Source organism: Phyllobates terribilis, unplaced genomic scaffold (genome assembly GCF_046119375.1).
Source record: "Phyllobates terribilis strain yellow unplaced genomic scaffold, ASM4611937v1 Scaffold_4__5_contigs__length_816908805, whole genome shotgun sequence".
Classification (NCBI taxonomy): Eukaryota; Metazoa; Chordata; class Amphibia; order Anura; family Dendrobatidae; genus Phyllobates; species Phyllobates terribilis.
The window spans coordinates 651,623,512-651,638,724 of record NW_027362764.1 but is presented as its reverse complement, the minus strand read 5'-3'; the positions used below and the strand labels follow the sequence as shown (position 1 = coordinate 651,638,724).

The window sequence follows — 15,213 nt, the reverse complement described above, 5'->3', positions numbered from 1 at the left end:
TTAATGTTTGCAAATGCACACAGGAACAAAGACCTTAATTTTTGGAGACATATCCTGTGGTCTGATGAAACTAAAATTGAACTTTTTGGGCATAATGACCATCATTACGTTTGGAGGAAAAAGGGAGAAGCTTGGAAGCCTAAGAACACCATGCCAACTGTGAAACACGGGGGAGGCAGCATCATGTTGTGGGGTTGTTTTGTTGCAGGAGGGTCTGGTGCACTTCACAAAATAGATGGCATCATGAAATTAGAAGATTATGTGGTAATACTGAAGCAACATCTCAAGATATCAGCCAAAGTTAAAGCTTTGGGAGGAAATGGGTCTTCCAAATGGACAATGACCAGAAGCATACTGCCAAAATAGTAACAAAGTGGCTTAAGGATAACAAAGTCAATGTTTTGGAGTGGCCATCACAAAGCCCTGATCTCAAACCTATTGAAAATTTATGGGCAAAGCTGAAAAGGCAGGTGCAAGCAAGGCGACCTACAAACCTGGATCAGTTAACACCAGTTTTGTCAGGAGGAATGGGCCCAAATTCCAACAGACTATTGTGAGGAGCTTGTGGAAGGATATCCCAAACGTTTGACCCAAGTCATTCAGTTTAAGGGCAATGGCACAAAATACTAATGAAATGTATGTAAACTTTTGACTTTGCAGTAAGTAATAAAAATGCCATAAAACATTTCTCTCTCTCATTATTCTGGCATTTGGCAAATATTAAAAATTATGGTAATCCTAATTCATCTAAAACGGGAAAGGTTTATTCTGATTTCATATCAGATATTGAGAAAAACATGCATGTATCTTTTTATATAGTGTATGTAAGAAGTAACGTTTCTCCTTGTAGAGAGCGACATGCTAAGCACGTCAAGGTGAGGAGACTTTTCGAGCCGCAATGCTCCTCTGGGAAATATGCAAATTGTCTCTTCAGAGAGGAAGAGAACTAGAACTCCAGTGCCACCTACTGGAAGTAGCAATCCTAAAAACAAATATTGACCTTTTAACGAGCCTTGTCACATGACTTAGGATAAAAGCCAAGACCAAAAACTCAATTTGCAGGCACTGTGTTATTGGGGTACAGTCCCTCCTAAGTCTGCAAATTGAGTTTCTGGTCTTGGCTTTTATCTTAAGTCATGTGACAAGGCTCGTTAAAGGGTCGATATTGACTTTTTGGATTGCTACTTCCAATAACTGGCACTAGAGTTCTAGTCCTCTTCCTCTCTGAAGAGACAATTTGTATATAGTGTATGTAAACTTCTGGTTTCAACTGTATGTGTGTGTAACACGCATTATGTGTATATACGTGTCAGATATGTGTTTGCATGTTGCATCCAAATGCATAAATACTGGCAGAGTCCATGGTCCAACAAACAAGCAAATTGCAGGTCATTCATCAGGTGATTGTATTGTTTATGCCAGAACAAACATCACTGGTTTTAAGCAGCACATCACCCGATGTAAACTGCAGATGTGTTGTGGATAACATAAGTATGGGGACAGATTGATCTACTAGTGATCATCCTGTGCTTATCATTCTTTGTCAGCCTGTGTAAAGCGGCCAATAAACAAGTAATGAACGACTTGAATATCGTTGATCGTGCTTGTTTAACTGCTTGAACTCAGTGCATGTAAATGCAACCTAAATGTCTGTATGGGATGGTGCAATATGTGAGCATTTGGGGCCCCACTTCATCTAAAAAAACGTCCCGAATACAACTGGCTAACAAAAATGACATATTCTTACATAGGAATGGAGGGGTGAGGGGTTTCCAACTGCCAATGTGGACAGACATCTAACCTAGTATCATTCTAGGACAAGTTTCTCTCAGTAGAACAAGAGAGGGCCCATTTTAAATCACTAAAGAGAGATTACCTCCCTAGACAGAATAAGTGTGATTTGCTAATTATAGGTATTTATTTCTAATTACATTTAATGTAGCAAATAAACTCACAAAAAAAGTGGTTAAAAACTAGTCTAGCTCAAACTTATCTTGTTATGGCACACAAGCTGAAAAAAGCCTAATCTGTATAAATCATACAATGCAAGCCAAAAACTAAAGTAAAACTGATATTTCACACTTAATGTTCCAGATTTCTTACACAATTATAAAACAGGTGAATAAAAAAGACTAACATACAATACATAAAATATCAGTGCCACCATAACCTTTATGACTTGCATTTAGCAAAAATACCACTAGATGGCTTCCTGACACTTATTCAATAAATTATATACTCATATCTCCAGTTCCTTCAAGATTTGGGAACTTTTACCTATACATTTGCATAATATATTTAGCAGCTCGTTCACATGAAGATTTGAGAGACCTTATTTGTCTCAGATTCTTCAAACTGTCGGTCAAGAACTTCTGACGACAACTTAAATCGTCCCTTTTCCATGCAAACGGTCACAGCCTGTAAAAAAAAATATATATATATGTATAATAGGTAGGTAGCGAACTCGCAGAATTAATTTCCATGTTTATGACAAATACTTCTAGAAATTCTAAGGCTATGTTCACACGTTGCTTTTTTGCTTCTTTTTTTTCTGAAACCAAAACCTGATCTCTTGGCAGTAAAAAAGCTTCAGACAAAAGATAGGTTTTGCTGGCTTTTTTTTCTGTATTTTTTCAGGATCCCAAAATTCAGCTTCGCTTCCATGCCGGTTGCATGGATTTATATAGTGTGACCAAGTTGTCAAGCACTTTCCAAGTGATGCTAAAATCGCTTGGAAAAACGCTTGATAAACCACATGCGAAAATGCATGCAAAGACGCTTGACAAACGCTTCTACCTGGCGGGAAAAACACATGTAAAATTCTCATGCGTTTTTCCTGCCAGGGAGAAGCGGAAAAAATATGCAGCATTTCTGCTTCGTGGGCACTTAGTCTAATTATCACAGCAAAACAAAAAATGTGCTTCAACTTTGATCTCTTACCTGAACCTTAACCAATGTTTTTATTTCTTCTTGGAGAATTCTCAGGTCGTTGTCATCTTCTTCCTCAATAATCTGATCCCACACCACTGCAGCCGCTTCTAGAGGTGTAAGTGTCACATCTGATTCAAACTGTACATCTAGAAAGAATGGTTTGTAACTCGCATGTTTGGTTTAATACGTTAGTCCAGAAGGAGTGGACTAGAGACACAGAAAAACAACATGTAAATTATGCTTTACCAAGATGCCTTCCTTGTGCTACACGAGTCAGGAACTGGGATATTAAGACAGCTTTTGATTTCTCTGAATCCAATGTTGATAGACCCTCCAGAATCACTGTGAATGAAAGTAAATAAATCAGCATAATCTTTCATGTGCCCGGACTAGATAGGAGTGTTTAACAAATATGAAGACTAAGGAGTGCAAGCATGCAAAATATCTGCCAAGGGCAGGGGACTGGCTTCTCCCCATTCTAGGAGCAATCAGAGAAAGGCCTCCAGGTCAGACTATGTCCATGTTAGATAAGGACTTGAAGAAAGTATGACTGTTCTGAGGTTTCAATGTTTGGGAAACGGCACAAATCTCTCAGGTAGTTCACCAGCGTGTGTTATACTCTTAGTCAAATGGCGGGAAACACCATATATCTTCTTCACATCCTCCCTGCTTTCCCGACACACACTGGAATGTCAATCATACTGCTGTGGCATGTAAAGGGCAATGACCAAAACTCGCAATTCTAGAGGATCAATATTTTTTTTGGCTTTATGGTGTTTACCATACAGATTAAATAGTTTTATATTTTCGTAACTGCTGTAGAAGTGACCCGGATAGCAGAGGGACAATCGTGACGGAATCGTGGACTGCGTCGTGACGGCAGACAGGTGAGGGATATGGTTGTTTGTTTTTTTACTTTTTTTTTCAGAAGATCGAAGGTTTCGGGGACTGACAGCGCAATACATTTTTTTGAAAACCATGTGTTTTTTATTTCATTAAATACTTTATTCTGGCCGAGTATTGAAAAGGCGGCGATAACTTTACTACGCAGTTAGTAATGGGGGCGTCTTACTAACCTGTGCTTCACGTCAGCCGCCAATACAAGGCTGACGTGAACCCCAACCCCATTACCCCACTCGCCAGAGGGAAGAGGGGAACAAGTGGGAAGAGCAGAGGGTAAGCGCCAGATTTGGCGCATCTTATGGATGCGCCATTTCTGGGACTGATGAGGGATGGATTCACATGTACCAACAACAAAGATGCGGCATTAGAACACAGCTGTTTGATTAGCTGCTACTTCCCACCGATCAGCACTCAGCAGCACTTTGGACGCAGTGTATTTTTGCAGCGTCCAAAACGCAGTGTTCTAATGCCGCACTTTTGTTGTCGGTACATGTGAATCCACCGCATATAATGACTCTTCACTCGGTCAAAATCTGCAGCGGAGACTAGTGTGTCCGCTACAGAAATTGACATGCGGCGGGTGAGTTTGGGGACATGATCACGATCAGGAGCCGCTGCATGTTTATACAGCGTTAAACCTGCAGCATTCAGATGTTACAGCATTGTGGATGGGATTTCTAGAAATCCCATGTCCACTATGCGTGCATCAGAGGCTGCGGATCACCCGCAGACACTGACATGCAGGGCGTCTTTCAGGACCGCAGCATGTCAAATTCTCTTGCGAAATCGCTAGTCTCCGCAACAGAAATTTGACCACTAGAATGTATTAAATGCGGTAAATACGCATGGTTCAGTGAACACATGTGAATTTACCTGCGTTCAATAGAATGCAACGTTTTGGATGCAGCAAAAAAATATTTATGATTTATTAATAGCCAGGGAAGGGGCCATGAACACTAGCCCCCTCCCCAGCTATTAATATCACCCCTCAGCAGTCCCAGAAATGGCGCATCCATAAGATGCGCCAAATCTGGGGCTTAGCCTCCGCTCTTCCCACTGCCCTGTAGCGGTGGCGAGTGGGGTAATGGGGTTGGGGTTCATTTCAGCCTTGTATTGGCAGCTGACGTGAAGCCCAGGTTAGTAATGGAGGGCGTCTATAAGACGACCCCATTACTAACCACATAGTAAAGTGGTCGCCGCTTTTTCAATAAGAGACACGGCCAGAATGAAGTATTTTAATGAAATAAAAAAACACGTTTTAATATTTTTTTTAATGCACTCTGTCCACGAAGCCTTCGATCTTCTGAAAAAAAAAAAAAAAAGTAAAAAAACAAACAACCATATCCCTCACCTGTCCGCCGTCAACGACGTAGTCCACGACTACGCCAACAATTGTCCCTCGGTGATCTGGGTCACTTCTACAGCAGTGACATCAGCAATCACTGATGTCACTGCTGTAGAAGACAGCAATATACACTGACAGTGGTGTAAAATCACTCCTGTCAGTATAGATTGCTGCTGCAGGAGGTCACTGGGGTTCATCAGCTGATCAGCCCCGGTGAGCTCACCACCATGGGAACATTCCTCAGAATGTTCCCTCGGTGAGGTCACGTGAGCGATCAGTTGATTGCTCACGTGACCGCAGGCCCTGGCAACGGTCCCTGAGCGGAAATTTCGGCATCATGTGCACAGCACATCGGGATTACCATTGCTAAAGCTGGCAGACCCATTAACAAGCATTTTCGCAGTGTTTTTGCGGCGGAAAAACCGCCACGGAAACGCAGTAAAAGCGCTTCGTGTGCACATAGCCTTAATGTGGCTGAGAATAACTGCGGCATTTAAACGGTTAAGCAACAATGTTCACTGATCGCCATCTTCTCCGGTATCCAGTGCTGTTCTGCTCTTTTGAGTAACGTGACGGAAATCCAGCTCACTCTATGTTCTATATGTGAGCGGGAAGTCTCTTTTACACTGTCAATTCCAAGTCACACAGAGCGCAGTATTATCTTTAGAGTCTGAATTGCCATCACATGATTCAGAAGAGCGGAAAGGCGATCACGGATCATTCGATAAGACGGTGATCAGTGAGAATATTAACACACTGACACTACACTAACATTTAGAAAAGTTTAGGGGGAAAAAAAGGTTAATGAGATTGTTTCTTTAAAGTGATTGTCCACTTTCTGAAAATGTTTCTTTATATGCATAAATTGTAGTGAAAAATGAAACTATGCTTGAATTACCCTCCCTGGTTCCAGCGCCACGGCCTCGGTCTCTGTTGTCTAGCTGCGGTGACGTCACTTTAACACTGTTACAGCTAAACATTGAGATCAGCCCCTATTTATTCACAAGACAAATTTGGAGCTTTTGTTTTAGGGAGAAACACCTCAAGAATTGACATGTTTCTTCCTTTATCACACTAAAAAGTAAGTGGAAAAAAACAAAACAAACACCATCCGCACTATTGGGGTGTTTTCCCATCTAATTCAGTATACAGCTGATTCAAAGAGTATTTGAAGTGTTTTTTCACATGGATTTTGGAGCAGAATCCTCCACTCCAAAATCCACAGAAAAAATAAAAAATAAACTGTGTTTACATACCCTTAGGGCTCATTCATTCGTCAGTATACGAGAAAAACAGACTTATTATTTTGATCAGAATTTGATCTATGTGTGGCCTAAGAGTCATAATTTTTTCTCATATGTGGAGAAAAAAAAAAAAAAAAAAGTTTATCCACCTTCTTCTTTCTAATAGTCTGTGAAAATCGAACAGCACTCAGATGTTATCTGACTGTGGTCTGATTTTTTTCACGGATCCATAGACTAGCATTGACGTTTTTAATCGTAAAACTGAAGAGCTCCACCCGTGGCTGTTAAAGGCACATGATGGCTAATTAAATCAGCTATCATCTGCCAGAAAAGATGCAGGCTTCGAATTAAAGTCTGCATCAAAGACAGGGATGTAACATATGAGGTCATATGTCGTGAAGGGGTTAAACTGAACCTGTGATAAGATACATGATGCCCAATTCATGATTGCAGCCAGATGTATTTTATGCTTCAGAGAAAACAGTTTGAAAAGCTGTCCGGGGACATACGTGGTGGCATTTGTGGAGCCAGGCTCTGATTCATATCGCCTGTGGCTCATGCAGCATGAATCTAATGACAAGTTCCATTTAAAGGGAACCCGTCATGTCCTTTTTATGTTTTAAACTGCCCTCAGTGTGTTGTTAGTGATACATTGTTTTCTCAAAGAACAGCTCCCAGTAAATATGTATAAAAACACTTTATATCATTGGTAGATTGCATCACATCCCTTCTGTTTCAGTAATAGGGGTGGAACTTTTTACCGCTTCAGTCACAGTCAGTCATGGTCCTGTTCAAAATTATTCATGCCCACCGCATTATGATTGATTGCGGTGACGTCACAGCAACAGCCTTGGAAAACCTGCGCTTACGCACTGCCCACCAGCTCTCTGGGCCTGTGCACTGATTCTGGGTGTACATGACTGACCCGGTAAAAAGTGCAACCCCTATGACTGAAACTAAAAAGGTATGTGATGCAATCATTAGTAGATTGCTAATGATATAAAGTGTTTTTTTCACATACATACTGGTAGATTTTCTTTTAGAAAACAATATTAGTGATGCACGCATCACTAACAACACACTGGGGGCAGTTTAAAACACAAAAAGGACATGAAATGTCCCTTTAAATGCTGATATCAATCTCTTATAGTGGACCGACGGGACCCCCAATGATTGGTAGAGCAGAGAATGTTTAACCCCATTAGATAGGAGCAGAAGAGCACACAAGCTCGAGCGCCTCTCCATTTATTCCCTATGGGGCTGCTGAGTGCTGTGCTCGGCTTATTCCCACAGCCCATGGAGTGCCGGTCTGGCATCCTACCTGCAGCCCCACTTTGTAACAAAGATAAAAGTTACCTGCTGTAGATAAAAATACCTAGATCTGCCGATCATTGTGAGTCTCCGGAATGAGATACCCATCGATCAGCAAGCATCGGTCCTGTGGGATAGGCAATAATTTATTTTCATTGGAAAACCCCTTTAGTTTGTGCAACCCCAGTGGGGCTTCCATATGGGTGTTTATTTTACTTCTCACAAAAAGACAGTGTGGTGCCGGGCAAGCTTATATCCACAGCTCACAGTGCTGCGAGTGGTGAGTGAAGTCGCTCCGGGCGTGCTTATGGCCGCTGATCACAGTACTGAGAGAGGCGAGTGAAGATGCTCCGGGCGTGCTTATGGCCGCTGATCACAGTACTGCGAGTGGTGAGTGAAGTCGCTTCGGGCGTGCTTATAGCTACTGCTCACAGTACTGCAGGTGGTGAGTGAAGTCGCTCCGGGCGTGCTTATAGCTACTGCTCACAGTGCTGCGGGTGGTGAGTGAAGTCGCTCCGGGCGTGCTTATAGCTACTGCTCACAGTGCTGCGGGTGGTGAGTGAAGTCGCTCCGGGCGTGCTTATAGCCGCTGCTCACAGTGCTGCGAGTGGTGAGTGAAGTCGTTCCGGGCGTGCTTATGGCCGCTGATCACAGTACTGCGAGAGGTGAGTGAAGTTGCTCAGGGCGTGCTTATGGCCGCTGATCACAGTGCTGCGAGTAGTGAGTGAAGTCGCTCCGGGCGTGCTTATAGCTACTGCTCACAGTGCTGCGGGTGGTGAGTGAAGTCGCTCCGGGCGTGCTTATAGCTGCTACTCACAGTGCTGAGGGTGGTGAGTGAAGTAGCTCCGGGCGTGCTTATAGCTACTGCTCACAGTGCTGCGGGTGGTGAGTGAAGATGCTCCGGGCGTGCTTATAGCTGCTACTCACAGTGCTGCGGGTTGTGAGTGAAGTCGCTCCGGGTGTGCTTATGGCCGCTGATCACAGTACTGCGAGAGGCGAGTGAAGTCGCTCCAGGCGTCCTTATAGCCGCTGCTCACAGTGCTGAGTGAAGTCACTCCGGGCGTGCTTATAGCTGCTGTTCACAGTGCTGCGAGTGGTGAGTGAAGTCGCTCCGGGCGTGCTTATAGCTGCTGCGAGTGGTGAGTGAAGAGGCTCCGGGCGTGCTTATAGCCGCTGCTCACAGTGCTGCGAGTGGTGAGTGAAGTCGCTCCGGGCGTGCTTATAGCCGCTGCTCACAGTGCTGCGAGTGGTGAGTGAAGTCGCTCCGGGCGTGCTTATAGCTACTGCTCACAGTGCTGCGGGTGGTGAGTGAAAATGCTCCGTGCGTGCTTATAGCCGCTGCTCACAGTGCTGCGAGTGGTGAGTGAAGTCGCTCTGGGCGTGCTTATAGCCGCTGCTCACAGTGCTGCGGGTGGTGAGTGAAGATGCTCCGGGCGTGCTTATAGCCGCCAATCACAGTGCTGCGAGTGGTGAGTGAAGTCGCTCCGGGCGTGCTTATAGCTACTGCTCACAGTGCTGCGGGTGGTGAGTGAAGATGCTCCGGACGTGCTTATAGCTACTGCTCACAGTGCTGCGGGTGGTGAGTGAAGATGCTCCGGACGTGCTTATAGCTACTGCTCACAGTGCTGCGGGTGGTGAGTGAAGATGCTCCTGGCGTGCTTATAGCCGCCGATCACAGTGCTGCGAGTGGTGAGTGAAGATGCTCCGGGCGTGCTTATAGCTACTGCTCACAGTGCTGCAAGTGGTGAGTGAAGTCGCTCCGGGCGTGCTTATAGCTACTGCTCACAGTGCTGCGGGTGGTGAGTGAAGTCACTCCGGGTGTGCTTATGGCCGCTGATCACAGTACTGCGAGAGGCGAGTGAAGTCGCTCTGGGCGTGCTTATAGCCGCTGCTCACAGTGCTACAAGTGGTGAGTGAAGTCGCTCCAGGCGTCCTTATAGCCGCTGCTCACAGTGCTGAGTGAAGTCGCTCCGGGCGTGCTTATAGCCGCTGTTCACAGTGCTGCGAGTGGTGAGTGAAGTCGCTCCGGGCGTGCTTATAGCCGCTGCTCACAGTGCTGCGAGTGGTGAGTGAAGATGCTCCGGGCGTGCTTATAGCCGCTGCTCACAGTGCTGCGAGTGGTGAGTGAAGTCGCTCCGGGCGTGCTTATAGCCGCTGCTCACAGTGCTGCAAGTGGTGAGTGAAGTCGCTCCGGGCGTGCTTATAGCTACTGCTCACAGTGCTGCGGGTGGTGAGTGAAGATGCTCCGTGCGTGCTTATAGCCGCTGCCCACAGTGCTGCGAGTGGTGAGTGAAGTCGCTCCGGGCGTGCTTATAGCCGCTGCTCACAGTGCTGCGAGTGGTGAGTGAAGATGCTCCGGGCGTGCTTATAGCTACTGCTCACAGTGCTGCAAGTGGTGAGTGAAGTCGCTCTGGGCGTGCTTATAGCTACTGCTCACAGTGCTGCGGGTGGTGAGTGAAGTCGCTCCGGGCGTGCTTATAGCTACTGCTCACAGTGCTGCGGGTGGTGAGTGAAGTCGTTCCGGGTGTGCTTATGGCCGCTGATCACAGTACTGCGAGAGGCGAGTGAAGTCGCTCCGGGCGTGCTTATAGCCGCTGCTCACAGTGCTACAAGTGGTGAGTGAAGTCGCTCCAGGCGTCCTTATAGCCGCTGCTCACAGTGCTGCAAGTGGTGAGTGAAGATGCTCCGGGCGTGCTTATAGCCGCTGCTCACAGTGCTGCGAGTGGTGAGTGAAGATGCTCCGGGCGTGCTTATAGCCGCTGCTCACAGTGCTGCGGGTGGTGAGTGAAGTCGCTCCGGGTGTGCTTATGGCCGCTGATCACAGTACTGCGAGAGGCGAGTGAAGTCGCTCCGGGCGTGCTTATAGCCGCTGCTCACAGTGCTACAAGTGGTGAGTGAAGTCGCTCTGGGCGTGCTTATAGCCGCTGCTCACAGTGCTGCAAGTGGTGAGTGAAGATGCTCCGGGCGTGCTTATAGCCGCTGCTCACAGTGCTGCGAGTGGTGAGTGAAGATGCTCCGGGCGTGCTTATAGCCGCTGCTCACAGTGCTGCGAGTGGTGAGTGAAGTCGCTCCGGGCGTGCTTATAGCCGCTGCTCACAGTGCTGCGAGTGGTGAGTGAAGTCGCTCCGGGCGTGCTTATAGCTACTGCTCACAGTGCTGCGGGTGGTGAGTGAAGATGCTCCGTGCGTGCTTATAGCCGCTGCTCACAGTGCTGCGAGTGGTGAGTGAAGTCGCTCTGGGCGTGCTTATAGCCGCTGCTCACAGTGCTGCGGGTGGTGAGTGAAGATGCTCCGGGCGTGCTTATAGCCGCCAATCACAGTGCTGCGGGTGGTGAGTGAAGATGCTCCGGACGTGCTTATAGCTACTGCTCACAGTGCTGCGGGTGGTGAGTGAAGATGCTCCGGGCGTGCTTATAGCTACTGCTCACAGTGCTGCAAGTGGTGAGTGAAGTCGCTCTGGGCGTGCTTATAGCTACTGCTCACAGTGCTGCGGGTGGTGAGTGAAGTCGCTCCGGGCGTGCTTATAGCTACTGCTCACAGTGCTGCGGGTGGTGAGTGAAGATGCTCCGGACGTGCTTATAGCCGCCGATCACAGTGCTGCGAGTGGTGAGTGAAGATGCTCCGGGCGTGCTTATAGCTACTGCTCACAGTGCTGCAAGTGGTGAGTGAAGTCGCTCTGGGCGTGCTTATAGCTACTGCTCACAGTGCTGCGAGTGGTGAGTGAAGTCACTCCGGGCGTGCTTATAGCTACCGCTCACAGTGCTGCGTGAAGTCGCTCCGGGCGTGCTTATAGCTACTGCTCACAGAGCTGCGAGTGGTGAGTGAATATGCTCCGGGCGTGCTTATAGCTACTGCTCACAGTGCTGCAGGTGGTGAGTGAAGATGCTCCGGGCGCGCTTATAGCCGCTGCTCACAGTGCTGCGGGTGGTGAGTGAAGATGCTCCGGGCGTGCTTATAGCCGCTGCTCACAGTGCTGCGGGTGGTGAGTGAAGATGCTCCGGGCGTGCTTATAGCCGCTGCTCACAGTGCTGCGGGTGGTGAGTGAAGATGCTCCGGGCGTGCTTATAGCTACTGCTCACAGTGCTGCGGGTGGTGAGTGAAGATGCTCCGGGCGCGCTTATAGCCGCTGATCACAGTGCTGCGGGTGGTGAGTGAAGATGCTCCGGGCGCGCTTATAGCCGCTGATCACAGTGCTGCGGGTGGTGAGTGAAAAATGCTCCGGGCGTGCTTACAGCCGCTGATCACAGTGCTGCGGGTGGTGAGTGAAGATGCTCCGGGCGTGCTTATAGCCGCTGATCACAGTGCTGCGGGTGGTGAGTGAAAAATGCTCCGGGCGTGCTTATAGCCGCTGATCACAGTGCTGCGGGTGGTGAGTGAAAAATGCTCCGGGCGTGCTTATAGCCGCTGATCACAGTGCTGCGGGTGGTGAGTGAAGATGCTCCGGGCGTGCTTATAGCCGCTGCTCACAGTGCTGCGGGTGGTGAGTGAAGATGCTCCGGGCGTGCTTATAGCCGCTGATCACAGTGCTGCGGGTGGTGAGTGAAGATGCTCCGGGCGCGCTTATAGCCGCTGATCACAGTGCTGCGGGTGGTGAGTGAAAAATGCTCCGGGCGTGCTTATAGCCGCTGATCACAGTGCTGCGGGTGGTGAGTGAAGATGCTCCGGGCGTGCTTATAGCCGCTGCTCACAGTGCTGCGGGTGGTGAGTGAAGATGCTCCGGGCGTGCTTATAGCCGCTGATCACAGTGCTGCGGGTGGTGAGTGAAGATGCTCCGGGCGTGCTTATAGCCGCTGCTCACAGTGCTGCGGGTGGTGAGTGAAGATGCTCCGGGCGTGCTTATAGCCGCTGATCACAGTGCTGCGGGTGGTGAGTGAAGATGCTCCGGGCGCGCTTATAGCCGCTGATCAGAGTGCTGCGGGTGGTGAGTGAAGATGCTCCGGGCGTGCTTATAGCCGCTGATCAGAGTGCTGCGGGTGGTGAGTGAAGATGCTCCGGGCGTGCTTATAGCCGCTGATCAGAGTGCTGCGGGTGGTGAGTGAAGATGCTCCGGGCGTCCTTATAGCCGCTGATCACAGTGCTTCACTCGCAAGCCAGAGGCTCCCAGGAAGAATAAAGTGAATTTTCTCCCAGTAGCTGTGCTTTCAGTTAGGGATTAGGGGACATGACAGGTTCCCTTTCAAAATAACAAAAATCAAATGCATATTCATTATAGCCACATCCATAGAAGCCCAATCAAAATGAAAAATAATTTAGCCCATAAATTACGGTTAGTACTGTAAAGAGCAAAAATAAAATATCAACGTTGCTGTTTCATGGTCGCTGCGCAAATCTTAAAAAAGCCAATCCAGCAGAAAATCGTATGTACCCCAAGAAAAACAAGTCGTCACACCGCTCCATCTATGGAAAATGTAAAAAAAAGTCATGGGTCTTGTAAAATGGCGACATAAAAACATTTAGCTTTCTTTTTACAAGCGACTAAAATAATAATAAAAAAATCTGCACAAGTTCAGTATCGCAGTCATTATTACCGCACAAGGAACGCTGGGAAAACAACAACAATAACAACACTGGAGTTATATTTATTTGCACCATTTCAACCAGTTTGTATTTTCTTCTCCAATACAAAGTGCACTGTATGGTAAAATATATAACATTTAACTTGTCCTGTAAAATCAGCACATGGCGGGTTTATGGAAAAAAAAAAAAAAAAAAGGTTATGGCTCTTATAAGAAAATGTGACATAACAAGCCTTATATATCCAGTGGGGGGCGCTATTTATGCCAAACATGTACACGGTGAGCAGGGAATACCCCACTGCTATTACAGTAACCGTGTGTGACAGGCGGCACTCAGAGCTCCCGGGTGTAACCGCACTGCCAGGCAATGATATACCTCCGCCGCAGCACCTGCACAGCTGACAAGGCGCACTGACACAGCTCAGCGCAAGTAGTTCCGTCATTTGTTTCCACACTGACAGTGACGCCCCCATTACCTTCCATTGCTCGGCACATGCGCTGGAAATCCTCCGCTCGGTCTTCAAGAGAAAAGTAACGGCACAAACTCACGAACATGTAATCAAACACCCAGGATGTCGCCACATTCGCCACCTGGTCGAAGGAATCCTGAGCGCAGTCCTCCGTAGTTTCTTCCATAGTTGCTGCCTCTGTTGCGGAGTCGGACAAACAGACCGCCGCGCTCCGATGGAGTGCAGTGCGCATGCGTAGAGTCAGCGTAGTTTCCCGCCGTTCAGATTCAAATGTTCGGTGCGACTGTGCTGAGTGAAGTGAGCGCGCCACAGGCACACACACCCCCACACCGGGGGGCACACACACCGGGGCAGCGCTGCTCACTGTGCGGTCACATGGCTGCAGGCTGGCGATCACAAGAGCTTGTAGCATAGCTTCATCTGTACCTCCTGTTCCGCCTCAGGAGATGATATGGGACATTTTCAATACATGGCCGCTTCTGAAGAGAAGAACTGACCGTTCGTTTAACCCAATAAGGACCCAAGAAGTTTATACTTTTGCACTGTCATTTTTTCCTCTTATAAAACTCGTAACGTTATTTTTTTACATAGATTGTTCAGGGCAGTAGGATTAGGGTCTGTGCACATGTTGCAGTTTTGTCCTGCTTTTTTCTGCTCGGTTTAGTCAGAACACCTGACGGATTTCCCAGTAGCGGCAAAGTGAATGACAATCCTGCCGTCTCACGCTCCTTATTTCTAGATGCAGATTATTTCAGCATTTTTGTTGCAGATTTCACCTAATGTGAGGAAAAATCAGCAACAAAAATGCTTGTAAATAAAACCCCTCCTTCACACTGCATCCTTCCTGCCAAGAGATCCAGAAATTTCTGATGCAATTACTTAAGGGGGTTGTCTGGTCCACATCGATACGTCTGCCGTCACTCTATGTGACTGCAGACTTATGAATCCCCCCATAGCGCGCACTGTGTGCAGCAGGGATTCACTGGTTTCTTAGCCGGGACTAGAGGATGCGTAGGTGTTATACACACTCCCGGCCAGAGGCCGTATAGTGGGCGCTGCCTCACTCCATTAGTGATGGGCAGTCCGGCTCTTTTTGGTGATCTGGCAGCCAACGCTTTTGGATCCTAAATGGATCCCTATTAAATATGTGTTCATAGATGGACACATATTTAACATGACGATGATGCTGCCCACCCACGTCCAAAAGCCTGCCCACTCACAATTAACCAATTAAATTGGACAGTGGACAGAGTTACATCCAACAAACCCTAGAATTTTACGCCCAGTGAGAGCCATTAAGAGAAGTTAGTGGCTCTCACTGAGGGACCCGCTCCCATCAGTCACAAAAACGGTAAAAAATCCAAGTATGGTGAAATTGCAAAAAATATCAAGAGTGAGCAGATTGTTCACTGATTTCTGAGATCATCTTTTGTGCTGTATGGTGGGAGTGTTTAAGTCCTGGACAACCCCTTTAAGAATGTGAAAAAAGCATGA

General features: G+C 47.5%; 1 protein-coding gene across 3 annotated transcripts in view; it reads right to left on the bottom strand.

The window, feature by feature from the left end:
- The window catches only part of TERF1 (telomeric repeat binding factor 1), a 51,744-nt gene extending 37,763 nt beyond the window's left edge, over positions 1-13,981 (bottom strand). For 2 of the 3 annotated variants that reach the window (XM_073679444.1, XM_073679442.1), the window contains exons 1-4: positions 13,726-13,981; positions 3,178-3,273; positions 2,941-3,077; positions 2,332-2,418 (exon numbers count right to left, since the gene is read on the bottom strand). In XM_073679444.1, the coding sequence (XP_073535545.1) occupies positions 2,332-2,418; positions 2,941-3,077; positions 3,178-3,273; positions 13,726-13,951 (546 nt within the window). In that variant the 5' untranslated portion in view covers positions 13,952-13,981. The remainder of the gene's footprint in view (positions 1-2,331; positions 2,419-2,940; positions 3,078-3,177; positions 3,274-13,725) is intronic. The other variant, XM_073679443.1, reaches the window with a different exon arrangement.
- Between the last annotated feature and the right edge of the window lie 1,232 nt (positions 13,982-15,213).